The sequence below is a fragment of the Larus michahellis genome, chromosome 3, assembly GCF_964199755.1.
Source record: "Larus michahellis chromosome 3, bLarMic1.1, whole genome shotgun sequence".
NCBI classification, from domain to species: domain Eukaryota; kingdom Metazoa; phylum Chordata; class Aves; order Charadriiformes; family Laridae; genus Larus; species Larus michahellis.
Window position 1 is genome coordinate 87,771,900 of NC_133898.1, and position 17,791 is coordinate 87,789,690.

The following is a 17,791-nucleotide window of genomic DNA, read 5'->3' on the forward strand; positions in this document are numbered from 1 at the left end:
ACGTGTCTAATCTTGCGATTTAAGTCTGTATTTTTTATGCAGTCTTTCTATGCAGTTTCCCAAGGTTTTTTTTTTTCTTAAAGAAAACAAGCACGGCATTTTGGTGTACAAATGTAACAAGCTCCCAAATCAGGTGCTATGCTTAGGATTTAAATTCCAGTGTTTCAGCACAGCTGGAACTGTAAGACTAACCATACCAACTGGAAGAAGGGATGGCTGTTACCCTAGAAGGCTGGCCCTTAGTATTTTCCTGAAGCTCAGATCTCTGGCTTGTCTTCGAAAAACAAATGAAGATTTTACTCCAGACTGCAACCCCAAAGAAAAACTGATAAGGCAACCTCTGTTTGACCTTCTCCACTCTTCCACATACGATGGCTCCGATTCCCTCAGTCTGTAATATGACACATATTTAGTTATCCTTCTGAAGTATTACTAAACTTTTCTTTGCAGTAAAAGAAATAAGTAAGTAGCAATTTGAAAAAAATATGCTGCTCAGCTGACCTGTTATTCTCATTAAGAAAACACTACAATTTCAGAAGTAGCTCCATCAAAATCAAAATAGACACAGAACATGTAGAAAACTGTAAAAGGGCTCTGCAGAAAGCAAATACCCAGTCCCTTGTACAAGCGGTTTTCAAGAGTAACAAAAAAAACCACGACAACAACAAAAAAAATCATGCTGATTCATTCTGATAGAACCCTGTGTAGAATTGAACATATTTCTGGAGTAATCTGGGAGATCGTAAGAACTGGATGACAGCCTCTCCAGACAGAGCTGAAGGTAGGCTGCTATATTAATCAAATCTATGAGCCATAGAAACCAGAAGCTACAGTAGGCGAGTTCTTTGTCTCACACTGATGTATAGTGTTGTCATCTCAGTTTTATCCAAGGCAACTCCAACATCTGATGTTCCCAAAATCCAGTCCACTGCAGTCCTGCACTTACATCTTGCAAAAATTAGTGAAAGGTAAATTTCCCATGGCAATGACTTCTTCATAGATGACTTCAGGGTTAGAAAATTGGCAAGGTTCATCCAAGAATTCCTCCAAGAAAATCCAGGAAAAACTAAGGGTAGAAATCATCTTATATAATACTAAGAGCTAAGTTTGAAGCATGTGAGTCTAGTCTTTATGACCAGTGAAGAGAGATCTGGCACTTCCAGATGGTCATTTACTTCATTCTAAATATATCTTCTATACTCCTCTATCATCCTCTGGAAATGCCTTCGCTGGCTCTGAATGAGGCTTGGTGTCATTCCCCTAAGTCTTAGAAAATGAATACTCGGGTAGCGCAAGTTAGGCAAAATCCCCCTAGATATAAAACCATTAATCATCGCAGTTTAAATACAAAACATTATTACTTTTTAATCAACTCTTGCTTTTTCTGAATTATTAGAATTAGAAACACAGCATATAGTAACTTTTTTGCCATCTTCCTACAGAACATAAACCTCATTTCACAATTTTCTAAAAAAGCTTTTTGCCCTTTATTAATAGAAACTGTTTGACTGATTTCAGAAAGCACGAGTTCCATATTTATAGCCAATACCTAAAGTCTGAAGAATATGTCCTACCAAATTATAACAATTTTGAGGTAGATCAAATTACTAAATGCTGCACAGATCAGTCTCACAGTATTTTTTTTTTAATAGAAAAAAAATTTACATGTCAATTAGCAATATGACCTATTGTAAAACTGTTTTTTCCCTTTTCCACAGGGCATTAAGATTTTAATTTGCAATAACTGTCCAGCAAATACCAAGCAACTCAATTGGAAATAACAGGGTGAGTCACAGTGCCCCACATCCCCAGGTTGATCAATAAGTGACCAAGGTAGAAGCTGTTCCTACCACGCTGCTTGAACACTGGGTACAGCTGCCCACACTATGATGTTTCTATGCGCAGGGTACAATGAGCTCTGGAAGGAATGTATGTCACAGGTGCAGAAGAATGATATGGCAGCTTATTAAAATATTTCAATCAAGCCAGAACAGCAGCCCTGCAGTATATCTATCATCAACAAGTATATATAGCACTTGCTAGAGCTAGAGAGCTCCTAAATCCCTCTCTGTGCACTGGGGCAAAAGGAAAAAAAGTGCTAAGCAACCTGTGTTGGCCAGGGCATCATGACAAAGCAACATTAGCAGCTATGGCAGTACCAAGTCGGCAGTAGCAGAACACATAAGCATGCAGACAATCTCAAAAAAATGAGCAATCAATTGGCTCAATATCATCACAGTGAAAGTAACATCAAGGTTAACAATATTTCTTAAACACATAGAATAAATTAAGTCTCAATTCTAACCAAAAGAGAAAGCACTTGACAGGAACATAAAAATTCTGCTCAGGTAATTAAGAACAGTTGTGATTCACTGTATTACTATTACAACAAAACAAAAAGGTCACCATAAAGAAGTTCATAGTACTAAATTATGGCACAGGTAAAATATTAAATAAACTTACTTTGTTAGAGAAAACAGATCTTTAAATTAATTTCAGCTTCAGTCTCTGAATAACAACAGGATGACTCATACTTAAATCCACCAGTCAACTAAACAGCTACAGTCCAACATTTTGAACAGGTACATTATAATGAAGGTTAGTAGAATTGCTTCCTATGAAGAATGTTCTTCCTATTAGAGAACTCAATTTTTCAGTTGCTCTAATTGTAGCACCTGGCTTCAATTTTCCATGCTGAGTGTCTGAATTAGATTTCCTGGGGTAACTTTTAATCTTTACATTTTGGAAACACTTGTTTCTGAAAATAAGTTTTCTTATGCTTTAAAAATTACTATGGCCTCCTCTTTGAGAGCAACCATTTACATCCCTATAAAAATCCACTTTCAAGCTGGCTTAAGTTGCATTTTTTAATATTTACGTTCTCTCTCCCCATCCTTCCATGCTCTAATCACAACTGTCTCAAAAGTCTGCATTCTACAGAAAAAAATCTCCTACTCTCTGACTTTACCGGGGCATAAGATCCATAGAAAGATGTATACTGCCTATCACTATTGCAGGGGTGAGAAGACTAATCATAAATAATGATAAAAAAAATTAATTATGTTCTTAACATTTCTTTCCTGTGACATGTATGTGGATATTTAATGTTGCATACTCTAGTGAATGTGCAATAATCCTGAATTTTCTATAGGCTCAAATTTAAAGCTTGTTCAGTATGATATCTATAACCATCCCCCCACACACCCACCCCCAGGGTAATTTTTAATATTATTATAAGAAAAGAAAAAAATCTTTGGACTTACTCGGAAGTAGTCACTGCATGCTGCCAAGACTGCTTTATGTGCATGGAATTTCTGCTCTTCAGCAATAAGGGTGATATCGCAAAGTACGCCATCGCTTCTTTGTTGGTTCAGGGCTGCCAGGACAGCATCGTTATGGGAGCTGGACTGACAAAGCCTCTGACCTGTCAGCATTTCCTGAACACTGAGAGGGGAAAGGGGAAAGATTTTGTCCAAAAAATGTAGGAAACAAGCAGATTTTGTCAGAAATATAGAAGAACTTTTTCTAAGACAAGATTGATAATTCTTGGAAAGAAGAAAAAGTCACAAACCTTGTCAGGCAAAAATGTTTATATGGTGTAGACATCACAAGAACAGCTCAGTATAACAACGCGTTATGAAGCTTGATTATATACTCAAATTTAAAACTCTCAACTGTTCTGATTTTCATGTGCTGCACTGGAAATCAGCTGGACTCAGAGGATTAATTCAGAATAATTTTAGAATTAAGTGAGAAGAATAAAGGGCCTAGGTCAATGGAGTGACAGCAAACTTTAACTGGCTCAAACTGAAGCATTAGTGGAAAGGAATATGTATGTATGTATGTACGTACATATGTACGTAACGAGTCCTACTAAGAAGAACAAACACTTGTCGTCTTAGGTGGCCTGATACTGCATTACTGAATGTTTGCAGACCATTTCAGGTCATTCACATTTATGAAGGGTTCTGGGGTTTGGTTGTTTTTAAAATGCTGAGGTCTTCCACCACCTCTGAATATCACCTCGTATGAATACAAGATTTCCATGTCAGCTAGCCTAGGATTGTCTGATTGCAGTTTCCTTTGCTACAGCAGAAGGAAGTGACAATATAGCTGTAGATGCAAGCAAAAACAAAGAAAAAAAAAATCTGCAAATCCTCTTTGGCACAAAACAATGCATTTATTTAAAATCTGTGACTACCCCAATTTATATTGCCTGAGAATCAAGGTCTTTATAGAAGGTGAATTTACAGAGAGTCATTCAGGAGTAAATCAAAGCAAAGGCATATTTTTAAATTTATTTTTTTTATTAAGGGGTAAACAAGCTATGGTCTGTCCACTACTATCATGTAATTCACTCCACACACATGCTATGCAGCAGCTCTGTGTGCTACATTTTCCTTCCCAGTCGGCACAAGCTCTCTATCCTGCATATCCCACAATCCTGCACCTTGGGCATCCATAAAGTAACGCAGACCTGCCTTGCAAACCAGTTGCTCTTTTAAAAAAAGTCAAGAGCTCATCTTTTAAAAAGACAAGAGCTAATACATTACTTCTAGAAGAAGGATGGACAAAGTGGAGTTACACAGGAATAACCTGTATCTGAATTTCACCCCCTCCTTAATAGTTTAGGTTTCACACAAGGACATACCCTATATACATTTTAAAATGATTCATTCAAATGACACTTTTTCTTTCAGCTGTTCTGTTTGTGAAACCCCACTAATACTCTAATGGACAATTATCAAGATATGTAACTTGTTAAAATACAAGGGAATTATTTCTAACAATTATGTCCCTTCTGCAATTTCTATAGCAAAGTGACTAAATCAAACCAAGATGTATTGGTTTTGGCAGGCAATGCTACAGGTTTAACTTGCTATATTAAAAAAAAAAAAAAAAGACAAACTAATAAAACTGTATTTTTTTTCTCCAACCTTCATCAACAGCAATAACGAATCTGAAATCAAAGGCTAACCACCAGTTTTATTACTGATTCCTGGAGAACTGCAGGATACAGTCTGCTCACTCTGGTTCCCCCTTAAAAACCGGGAAGAACATGGGGAGTTCGGGGCAGATTTTTAGTGCATTTTGTCATTTTTTTTTTCCTAAGGGAACTGAGAACATTAAGAAAACAAAAAAAAAAAAAGACGATAACTTGTGCAAGTACAATAAGCTAGTTATACCTAGAGCTGGTTTCTCTTGATTCCTGTTTTTATTAGCTTCCCTCCAATATTGTGACCCAAGCCCTTCATTCCTTTTGCTTTTCTCACAAACATCCAGAGGTGATTTTCCACAAGAAAAGGACTATTGCATTCAACAGAAAACAGATCAGAGGAACAAGGCACAAAGGTAATTTTTGTGGGGATTTTTTTTTATATATATAAAAAAATATATATTTTTTTATATATATACACACAGAAAGTAAGGCATCTGTGGTTTTAAACTGAGCTCTGTCATAATCCTTTTTTCAATTCAATGACCAAAATAAAAAAATCAATTGCCTGTAACTCTTGTGTTAACAACATATGAAGAACATGTATAGATGCAAGGCAACTTAACTGGAATTTATGAATGAAAAAGCACTGATTCATGAAACACAACATGGCCACTTTGTAGTGATATTTGTCAGTTGATATACTCAGTAGCTATAAAATGCAAGGAATTCCTGATTCTCTTCTGCTGGAATCTTGAGGAATCTATTCCTCAAGAAGGAGGAATAGAACAGGAATGATATGATGCCCCAGTAATAACAGGTAGATCTCTGAGCTCTCAGATCAGCCCATGAGTGTTGACTACTCTGTAAAACAAAACAACTACCAGCGTACCAGACTAGTGCAAAGTTCTGTAGAAAAGCAACTAGGTTAATAAATTCTGCTGAGTGTTCTGTCTCAAAGTGCTCCCAGAAAATAATTATAAATATCAAATTCTCTGATGAGACAATAGAAAACATGAATAAATAAGAAAGGCTGGACTGGCAAGTACATATAGATGATTAAGACTCTATCAGAGGGAAAGAGATAGAACGTGAGACTCTAGAAGGTAGGAAGATGACATTGGAGACAATGCTTTGAAGGCATTTCAAAGAACTGGAAGAATGATCTAGACAAGCTGGATCGATGGGCCAAGGCCAACGGTATGAAGTTCAACACGGCCAAGTGCCGGGTCCTGCACTTGGGTCACAACAACCCCATGCAGCTCTACAGGCTTGGGGAAGAGCGGCTGGAGAGCTGCCCAGCAGAAGAGGACCCGGGGGTGCTGGCAGAGGACTGAATATGAGCCAGCAGTGTGTCCAGCTGGCCAAGAAGGCCAATAGGATCCTAGCCTGTATCAGGAATAGTGTGGCCAGCAGGACTAGGGAATTGATCATCCCCCTCTACTCGGCAATGGTGAGGCCCCAACTCGAATACAGTGTTCAGTCTTGGTTCCCTCACTACAAGACAGACAACGAGGTGCTGGAGCGGGTCCAGAAAAGGGCAACAAAGCTGGTGAGGGGTCTGGAGCACAAGCCTTATGAGGAGCAGCTGAGGGAGCTGGGATTGTTCAGCCTGGAGAAAAGGAGGCTGAAGGGAGACCTTATCGCTCTCTACAACTACCTGAAAGGAGGGTGTAGTGAGGTGGGTGTTGGTCTCTTCCCCCAGGTAGCAAGCAAGGACAAGAGGAAATAGCCTCAAGTTGCACTGGGGAAGGTTTAGATCGGATATTAGAAAAATGTCTTCACAGAAAGGGTTATCAAGCATTGGAACACGCTGCCCAGGGAAATGGGTGAGTCACCATCCCTGGCATTATTTAAAACACGTGCAGATGTGGTGCTTAGGGACATGGCTTAGTGGTAGACTTGGCAGTGCTAGGTTGGAGTTGATGATCTGAAAGGTCTTTTCCAACCTAAACATTTCTATAATTCTATGATAAGTGGCAACAAGAAGGCAATATTTTGCAGATAATAACATGGGTATGTATGAAATAATACCAGAATAATAATTTCACTTTTCTACTATCTGTTGACTGATGCTTTGGTAAACATCATCCTAAATGTGAATGATTTCATACATGCTACCAAGTACTGTACCTCAGGCACCTCTCAGATGGCATCTTTCAGTTTTGCTCTTCTGAATATCAAAGCTTATAGTCCCGTAGAGAAAGCAGCATACATTCCAGCTAGAAAGAGAGAAAGGAGAGGAACATTAAAATTCAAAGCACACACAGCCTTAGCCTTAAAGATCAATACTTTCAGGATGTGTAATTCAAAAGCAACTTTCTTCAATTCTTCTATTGCCGAAAGACATACCACATAGATTAAGCGCACATGAAATTTTATTGGCCAGATTGAGTATAGCCCAAAAGGGGTCTTTCCTCTAGTCTTTTCTAGAAATTCCCATCCCATAATCTGTACTTCCTGTATCTACTGCCCTTGAGGCATGCCTCCTTTCTGCTAACTCAGGGACATATATTATTTCAACAGGGTGGAAGAGGGCAAGGGAACTATCTTCCTAAAAATCCCCAATTTGAAGAGTAGGCCAGCAGCGTCTACTGGTGTTTGCTTACTTCCTTCAATAACATACAGCTATAAAAAAAACTTTACATCTTTCACAGTGTAATCTCACAGGCCTGTCCAGGTTATAAAAGCTTTGCCTTACCTGAACTCACGCTTTGACTATATTAATTTTTCCTAGAGACTCAATTTGTCAGGGCAGAGGGGAGAGGTTTACTGTATAACCCAAAAGGCAGCTCCCGCTTCCCCCAGAGCAACATTCTTGATTGATTAATCACTGCTATGACCAAGTACCACTGTCAACCTGAATATAAACAAATATTCTGGCAAATACAAACAGTACAGTAGATACAAGCAATATGATCAGATTTATAAACTCTATACCTTTCTTAAAAGGCAAAATATTAAAGTGACCGTATAAATTAACCTAAGCTGCTCAATGACTACTGAAAGTTGCTTTTTGTAACAAAAAGGATAAAGGATGTTGTAACAGATAGTTATTCCCCAAAAGCTGTCCCACCATTACAGATCTCAAACTAATCTCCCAGTAACTGAATAAGGTGACAGAACTTTTCCATCTCTGTTGGTTGCCAGTGTGCCCCTCTAAAAACAGTAATCTGTAATAAAAGTGGGGTTTTTTTCTGCTCTCCAATTAAAATGATGCCCCATTCCAGGTGCTGTCAGAGGCTTCTATTGAAATCAGTCCTGAAACACCACAAACACCTTTTTGTAGTGTTACTAATTAAACAAACAGAAGTACAAATGATCCAGTTCTTTGCTTATATTAATTTGTTCTAAATTTTGTCCCTTACTCTTACACTGACTGGCAGTTTTACTTTGAAAGCCACTACACTAATTTCAGGGAGGCAGCAATGGGTATGTGAAGGCAGAATTAAGCCCTTGGTCATTCCCCAGATAACAAACATGCAAGCAACCTGCAAGAAAGGACAATTAATCATTTTCCTGTTCTCCTGATTTACAGTTCTTCATACTACAGACAAAATTACAGTTCCTACTTGCCAGAGAGGCACAGTGACATCTACCTTTCTGCAACTGCTATCATCTGCACCACAGCAGTGGAAGGACCAAGTAGAACCGTGTAAGAGTTTGGAATTTTGGAGGCTGTTAACTTTGTTTAGCTGGATTTTCTTGAAGACAATAGAAGGAATGCTCCTGAGAACTCCTTGTAGATCTCAAGTCCTTACTCCAAAGCACAGAAGGAGTTACAGCCACGCAGTTCAGAGAGAACTGTGTGTTTGTACACTACTCTGGCTGCTTATTTAAACCATACGTGGATCATTTAACGTAACTCAGTGACAATGAAGTGTTACAGTTCAGCAAAATTTGAAGAATGGAAATGTTTTCATATTTTCCCCCTTTTCCCAAAAGGCTATAATGCTGAGCAAGTGGGTGAGGTCATTGAGAACTTATGCCCATGATTCAGCTGGATGCTCAGCAAGTTGTTATGCAGTCCTTCCCAATGATGGTTTCAGAACATTTCACTCTCGCCATCAACTCGGCTTCTAGTTATATTAGGACAAGTCACTTTATCCTTCAAGAGATGGAAAAACACAGCATATTAAGTTAGTGGTCCAGATGCTGGCAACTAACGAAGCAAACATATTTCCTGATCAATGTACCTGCTATTGTATACAGGGAGCTATGCAACATTTCAGTGGTTGGAACGGGCTTCTAGTTCAGACTCTGCATTTATTAGTATCAAAAGGAGAGACTCAACAGTTAACTTGACTGGTATATACAAAAGTTTTAACTAGGTCCTTAAATGGCCTCTGTCCTATGCCAGAACTGCTAATCCATAACTATTACCCCACTACAACATCCATATAAATCCCAGCATTACTCATACTGGCAACAAAGAATTCTAAACAAAAAATTCCTTACTCCACCACAGTTGTGAATATGGACATCAAAATCAAAGGTTTGAACTCTGCTGTTTGGAGAGACAGAGGCCAGAAGAAATGCACCTCAGACATGCAGAATTCCTTCTATCATAAACCAATGCATTACAAACAGAAAACAGGAATATTACTTAAGGAGGTGCCTGAGCATTCAGCTAAAGCAAATGAGAACTTTTACAATAATCAAGTCCATGCAGATATACTTATCAGATATTCTGATAAAATACATAATACGTAATATATAAAATATGGTATATACATATATAAAAATATATGTATACAAGACACCTGCATAAGAACCAAGAACATAGCTTATTAGTTTTCTAGCCACTGTCTAAGTCTAAAGCAATCCACCCAGATGTCACGTCTGAACAAAGTTACTGTTTTCAGTCTCAGGGGATCAGAACTTAACACTTTCTGAAGAATGAAGGTGAAAAAGCCATTCTTCTCCTAGGAATTCAAGTTTCAGAATAGGAAAAAAAAAAAAAAAAAATCAAACAGCTTGATAGCATTTTCAAGGGGGTTTTCATCAAGGTTTGCAAAAGATATCTAGGATATGCTGCCTTGGTTTTCTCCACATTGTTGGACTTTATTTCACGCCATTCTGCAATCAGATCCAGAGGCACCTCAAAACACGGGCCTAACTGGGCCCTTGCGTGCACACAGACCAGTAAGGACTTTCTCTCTACTTCTGTCCCTCTCATGATCCAGAGTCAGCACTACCAGAAATACAGGTCAATAAACTGTTAAACTTCTCGATCAAATCACCCTGAATTTCAGCAGGCCCACCCTCCTTCCTACTCATTACGGCACTGTAGAAAGAAGTATTCTTGTAATAATGAACTCCCCTGAAACCAGTAAAGCCCAATTCACATTTTATAAACGTGCGTAGGAAACTTTAATCCATTTTTCTGCCATGTCTTCTCCAATCTGCCAATTTTTTTTAAGACAAGAAACGGCCAACAGTCCTGATGTTGCTGGCTTTAACTAGGAAATCCTATGCCAGCCAAAGACTGGTAAGGAAGAAACACAAGCTTCCTCTGACCTTTTTAAGAGGTCCAAACTCTCTGGCCCACAAAAAAACTGCAAGCAGCAGTGAAAGCAAACAGGAGAAGGGCCAAGACCTGGATGGAAAAGTGTTCCTTATAAAATGATTAAGGCATATGTTTCAAAGAATTAACAAAACATCCAAACAGTCCCATACTGAGTTCAATGGTTTGCCCTGACAAATCGATCTTTCCTAAGTTTTATCATATGCCCTTTCTTCTCCTAACTGCTTCGCTTTTTATTTTTAAATCTACATCACATATATAAGAATATTACAAGAATGTGTAAATCATTTAATCAATACTGCACTGATTTTGTTTAGCAATATTGAATTACTTAATGCAGCTCAAAATTTTCAATAATTGGAAATTGATGTATTTACTCTTATTAAAAGAATTAAAAAAAAAAAAAAAAAGGCACTTCCACCTGTTGCGTGGATGTGCTGTGCCAGGACAGTTCCGAAATCCTTTGTACCAAGAACTTCTTTATGTTTCAGATAGCTGGATCCATCTTTATGTAAACTAACTTTCATTGGTACATAAGGAAACTCTTTGCTTTAGAATGTTTAAGACATACTATTGTCTTTCTAGTTAACTACTTTAAGTAATTAAATCGGTTTAAAAGATTAATTTATAAATTTAAGGATAAGACTTTTGGTTTAAATGGAAAAACTTTAATTCCAGCTAAATCCTTCTGTTCTAGTGAAATACTCCATTGTGCTGGAGATTAACAGGAAAAATATAGGCCAAACTGAAAACACTCACTAGATTTTAGGTTTGCGATACACGCTAAATTTGGCATAAAACATTTTCCCATACTATTTCTTCTTCTTACAAGTTTACGATAAAGATCAGTAACCAGTGATCTCATTATATTTTACAACTAACTTTTATTTTCTTATTGCTTCATTAGTTTGTCCACATCCTAGAAAAGGGCAAACAAAAAAACCTAGTAATGATCCGGTTAGTGCTGAAACAATATAACAATAATTTGGGGGAGGATGAGGGGAGACCAGTAGTTTTCCACGAAAAAAACAGTACATCTAAGGATTTCAAAAATAAGCAATTCAAAAGAAATCACTGTCCGTGCAAATTATTACGTCCAATTAATATATCAAAATAGCGTTTGTTCTGTGGCAGCCTCATGAAATGTCAGTCTTTCTAGTCTTATGATGCAGCACAGTAAAAAAGCACTTATTCAGGAAATCTCGAAGCACTGTCCCACTCTATGTTATGCGTCTTCTCTAATCTAAATTAGCAGCGTAGTTCAAGAATTATTTGTTCAAAGATTACTAAAAAATAGAATTTAAGCAACCACTATTTCTTCCTTTAATTTATTTGATTATAATATTGTTTTGTAATTACCAGACAAAGCAGCTTCTTTCCAAAAAGTATTTACTGGCAGAATGCATGTGTCCTTTTTCAGAAAAAGCTCTCATCATTTAAGTTGGTTTAATCTTGAGGAACCAATACCGCATTCAAAGTTTACACAGAATGCATATGAGGCATTGAGAGAATTTCAGTTACACCTTTTCTCATAATTCTGCAGGTTTTTTCCCTTGCATTATTTAGAAATGAATTGCAAAAAAGAATTTCTGATTAATTCTTGAAAGTACACACCAACAGAGTATGTATTAGATTGGGGGGTGGGTATTGGAAATCAAAACAAAACTCACATTTAGTCTAGTTTACTACTGAAAATAGCTTCAATGCCACAATATTCACTATTATTCTCCCCCAGGTAATAAGCTTATTTTCCATCTCACATATCAAATTTTGCAGAGGGACTTAAGCCATAGTCCAGATCATCACAGAACTAATTCCATGCATAAGCAGGCTCTGTATTTTAGATTTGGTGCCTAAGAAACATGTTTTCCCCTCTAATCTAGTCTTGCAAACTAGTAAAAATATATATTCATAATGGAAACTACAGTCTATTAATAATGCCTGAAAACATGCAGCTTTTCTACATAATTCAGGCTTATATAAAATAAATATCACTTTGGCAGTTTCATCAGTGATTTTCATTTTTGCTTTATGAAAATAGGAACTGAGTTACAATCAACCTCAATGTGAACTCATTTACAGAACATAACACAAGCGTTATTTTTGTTAGTAAGTCAGAAATTAAGTGATCTGAAAATCCTGATTTTAAATGTGTTCTCAATACAAAAATAAAATAGTGTTTGACAAGAAATGAGTTCTCTCTTCTTTACAGTTACATCTTAGGCAGCAGTTACTGAACTATCCCCCTTCCCCACAGGGCGCTCACTCCTTTCCCAACCCCGGAGCCCCAGCCTGGGTTTAGGGGAAAGCAAAGGGTCTATTGCCTATATAGAAGTCAGAAAGTTCCATTTCAATGGAGCTGTACAGATCATAGAACTGCCTAGGTTGGAAGGGACATTTAAGACCATCAAGTCCAACCATCAACCTAACTCTGACAAAACCACCACTAAAGCACCATAAAGCACCCTAAGCACCATGTCTACTCGTCCTTTAAATACCTCCAGGGATGGCAATTCCACCACTTCCCTGGGCAGCCTGTTCCAATGCTTGATAACCCTTTCTGTGAAGACATTTTTCTAATATCTAGTCTGAACCTCCTCTGGAACAACTTGAGGCTGTTTCCTCTTGTCTTATTGCTTGTTACTTGGGAGAAGAGACTGATCCCCACCTCCCTACACCCTCCTTTCAGGTAGCTGTAGAGACCGATAAGGTCTCCCTTCAGCCTCCCTTTCTCCAGGCTGAACAACCCCAGTTCCCTTAGCTGCTCCTCATAAGACTTGTGCTCCAGACCCCTCACCAGCTTCGTTGCCCTTCTCTGGACACACTCCAGCACGTCATTGTCTTTCTTGTAGTGAGGGAACCAAAACCGAACACAGTATTCGAGTTGGGGCCCCACCAGTGCCGAGTAGAGGGGGGTGATCAATTCCCTAGTCCTGCTGGCCACTCTATTCCTGATACTGGCAAGAAATCATTGGTCATTGGCTTCAACAGTTTACAGAGGAGGATCCTCTTCCCCTGGGCTGGGCTGCTCTTTCCATCCATCTCCTGCCCTCTCAGCTGCCTCCACAGTTGTAGATAACACACTGCTGCTGTGGGAGAAGTGAGAGTCTGCCCTTCCCAGAAATTTGGCAAGACTGACAAATTGTAATTTGAGAAAAATCAAAGTGAAACACAGGCAGCTGCCACTTCACAGAGTTCAGCTTAATACAATATTCAAGAGATACTGAAAAATCCTTTTGTAGACAGAAGGGATCCTCACAGCCAGTATCAGAACTCCTTTAAAAGGCAGGTCAGAAAATTACACAGCAACTGATGCTTTTTTCTGGCCCCCAAATAAAAAAGTGTAACTGTGAAAGGCTGCAACAAAATTTGAGCCAAATATCTTTCAAACAGCTCACTGAGATCCACACAGCTATCATACATAAGTCTTCACTGTAACCAGATGCAACATCCCTGCTCCTTTGATGTAAGGTGGGAGAGCAAGCTGTTGAGAACCCTTGGAGATGTCTTCAAGTGGAATGAAGCATGTACTGCTTCGATCCCCACAACAGCCCCTCCTGCTTCAGACCCACTCACAGAGTGGCGGAAAGATTGGTTTGCCTTTCTAGAAAGATCTATGTTATTCATCTCCTAATAAAGGATGCGGTGAGAAAGTTTGGGAACCGTTGAGTCCTTTACACTAGTACCACCTAAGAAGGCTTTCACCCAGTTAATAAAAAATAAGGTTGCTGATCTTATCGCTAAACTTCACAGAATGGCAGTGCATTAGTTAAGTATTTCTCTGGCTATAAAATCCTCTAGTGTGTGAAAAGCCCTCTAATTTCTCCTTTAATTTTTTACTTTGAAGTGGGAAAGCCACTCATCTATTTTCACATTATCTAGAACAATACTGCCTATCAAAAATCTATTTTAAATAACCAATTTTAACACCAATTCAAAACAGCTAGCCAAACTCTGAGGATTTAAGTAAAGATTTTCATCTCATTTCACATATGCAGCCTTTAGTTATCTTTCTAAACAGAGGTTGTCTCACTTGTCTTGTAACCATTAAAACCTCTTGAGTTGTAAAACTTCACACTAAATTTGATTTTTTTTAATGAGTAAAGTATCTTTCCAGTTAAGAATATTAATAAATATATCTAAATGAAATATTGCTAGTTCTGACTCTGAAGATACGTTAGAAAATGGTGAATCAACATTATTTTCATGAATTTGCAGTGCGCTAAATTAGATCAGATAGAAACTTATGGAAATTCACATACACAAAAATTAATTAACAAGACTAGAAATACTCAATATATAAAGAATTCAAAAGAGATTTTGCATTTTCAAGTAGTTATGTTCAATTAATTACCTTCTTTCCCTCAAGTCACTCCTTTCCAAAATGTGTATTTTAAGTATTGAAAAACAATTTCACTGAATAACACACTACTTCACTTTGTTAGAAGAAATAATAACATGCACCAGGTGCAAAATGAACCAAAGGGATCATAAGCATTATATTACTCTTTCCTGTAGAAAAGCAAAGTTTTGAACCAACTAGATATGTCACGAAGGTAAAGCATTTGGACTTTGTGAAATGCCATTTTCCCTTTTACAACTTCAAATATCTGGTTTAAATTTCATCTTTATTTAAGAAGAAAATGCAATATTTAAAAACTATCAGTACGCTACATCCATTTCCTTCCAGAATTACTTCATAGTACATCCTGAAGGAGGCTGTCACAGACACAGACTAGGACCACCAAGATTTACCTGTGGCAATTTTCTGTCCTATTTTAGATCGTTATTTGTAGGAGCTTCTGGTTTTGTCTTTAAAGTACTCTGGTTTTAGTAAGTCAGAATAAATCATCCTTTCAAGCTGTACTTCACCTTCTCTCAGAATAAGAGGTCTCTTCAGAAACAAGACTATATGAGATTATTATTCACAGAAAATAAAGGACAGCATTATCTTCTATTTTTATCAGAGCTCTGCCAAATTAATTTGTCAAAAGAGAAACAGCAAAAAAAACCAACCAACCAAAAAAAAACCCACACTTTGATTGCAAACTTGCTCTTGCACTACTTTTTCCTTTTTTCATTAAGATCTTTGAGAATTGAAAGCATTTTCTTATTCCATACAAAAATGTTCAAGAACATCACAACTGTAAGGAAAACTCTGCCACTGCCAACCTTGTCAGTGAAACCATAACTCAGCTCAATCACAAGTTTCTCATCTAATTTAGCACCTGAATAGTGACTTTCAAGACAAAGCACTCATAGTATAAACCTTAGATTTAATGAAAATTACAATACCAAGGGAGCAAAAAACTGAAAACCTAGATTTGTTTGGAAAAATAGGAGTCAGAAAACATTCAGCAAAATCGATAATAAAGTAAAAACACAGTAAGAAAAATCAAACCATTACACTCTGATTAGTTACAAACTTTTTTCTTGTGACACTGAAAAGGTCATTGCTATCTTCAGGCCATCAACTGCAGTCAATTAGAATCATGAAGTTTATTGTCTATCACTACCAAATTACCATCTGACTTCACAAATCATTAAGATCTTAAACCACAGAAATATAAAATGAAACCACAGGGGTAAAGAATGCATGAGCAGAACCACATCTTTATGTTTTTATATCCTCTTTATGGCTTTATATCTTCCATGTATCTGAATATATCAGTATGCAGAACATTTTCTCTGAAGAGGCATCCAGATAAAAAAAATGCCAGGTTTATGGTTGTCTGTGTAACTTAAGGCATATTTTACCTACACTACCACTTAAGAGGTTGTTACATTCTACAGATAAAACCATACACAATCATAACTCAACATAGTATACTACTCATGGAAGGGAACAGTCTGCAGTTCTTCTGGAAACCACGCATTTGGAGTTTAATGACTTTCAAGAACACATTTGTTTCCAGGATGTCTATGTACCGTGTAACATCTTTTGTTTGCAAAAAAAGATCAGTTTTGTACAACTATAATAACATACCTCTGTGCACTATCAGCTTAGCTTTTCAGAGCCACTCACTGTTGGTATCATTTAAGCTATGATACTAATTACTCACCTGGCAAAAGGAGGCGGCCATTCCTTACACATGGTCCATGTATCATTGTTAAGGAATGGTTGGGAGAACAATATTATAACTTATTTTGTCATTGTTCTGAAATTTGGGCAACAAATATGCAAAGCGCTCTCAAAGCGAAGTATCTAAACCATACATTGAGTCCACAGTCATTATAAAGGGACAGCTCTACAGCATTTTAGTTTTAAGGCATACTGCTGCTGGCATGAACCTAACTCTTCGGTTACTTTGCCAAAGTATGCTTTCAGGATTTTTCCTGTAGAGCTCAAGAAAAGAAAAGACAAGACAGCATGACTGAAGTAGTTTGTAATTGAACTTTCATTTGGAATTTCATTTGCATTTTCATTGGATAAAAAGCAACAACAAAAAAAACCCTCTTCTTTAAACCCAAGCATTTTTCTTCTGGAAATTTGACATGTTTATTGCAAATGTGAAAGGCTTCTCTAAATGAGGTCAGAATGCTTTACAGTGGAGACCAACAGAAATTTAACTAGAGAGATCACAATTATTTTTCCTGATCACTCGAGAAACCAACACTGAAATGGACACACAAGGGTGAGGTGTACTCTGAAATGCTGTCAACTACACCAGGGCCGCACTCAGATAAGCCTTGAGTTTTTGACTGTCACAACCATCAAGGTGCTTTTACGATAATCATTCTTTCCTAGGGTAGTAAGAGACAAAAATACATGGGTATGGTTTTGAAACCACTTCAAATCTGCATATGGATTATTTAGACCAGACAGGAGTATACTGTACTGTAGATAATCTACAATCTTGGCAATTAATCTGCATGAATTTATATCTTTTATGCCTGTCTGAAACAAATAACCACACTTTCTGCTTAAAAACGCATAGAAATACTACAAAAAGCATACGTGATTGCTGGACAATGGACAGCCTTGCATAACTGAGGTGACCGGCAATATGTCTACATGCCGTGATGAGATCACAGAATGGTAGGGGTTGGAAGGACCTCTGGAGATCATCTAGTCCAACCCCCCTGCTAAAGCAGGTTTGACAGGAATGCTTCCAGGTGGGTTTTGAATATCTCCAGGGAAGGAGAGTCCACAAGCTCTCTGGGCAGCCTGTTCCAGTGCTTTGTCACCCTCAAAGTAAAGAAGTTTTTCCTCATGTTCAGATGGAACTTCCTGTGTTCCAGCTTGTATAATCTATTAACTAATGGCATTTCCCGTGAATGAGTATATGTATCTTTCAGTAAAAGAGAAATGAGACCTACAATAGTCC

At 37.7% G+C, this 17,791-nt stretch overlaps 1 protein-coding gene across 5 annotated transcripts in view; it reads right to left on the reverse strand.

The window, feature by feature from the left end:
- The window catches only part of KLHL32 (kelch like family member 32), a 139,790-nt gene that overhangs the window by 93,863 nt on the left and 28,136 nt on the right, over positions 1–17,791 (reverse strand). For all 5 annotated transcript variants that reach the window (XR_012586281.1, XM_074581078.1, XM_074581081.1 and 2 more), the window contains 2 exons: positions 7,070–7,158; positions 3,264–3,444 (listed from right to left, as the gene is read on the reverse strand). Coding sequence is in view for 4 of the 5 variants with exons in the window: in XM_074581078.1 (XP_074437179.1) it covers positions 3,264–3,444; positions 7,070–7,092 (204 nt within the window). In the remaining variant the exon portion in view is untranslated. The remainder of the gene's footprint in view (positions 1–3,263; positions 3,445–7,069; positions 7,159–17,791) is intronic.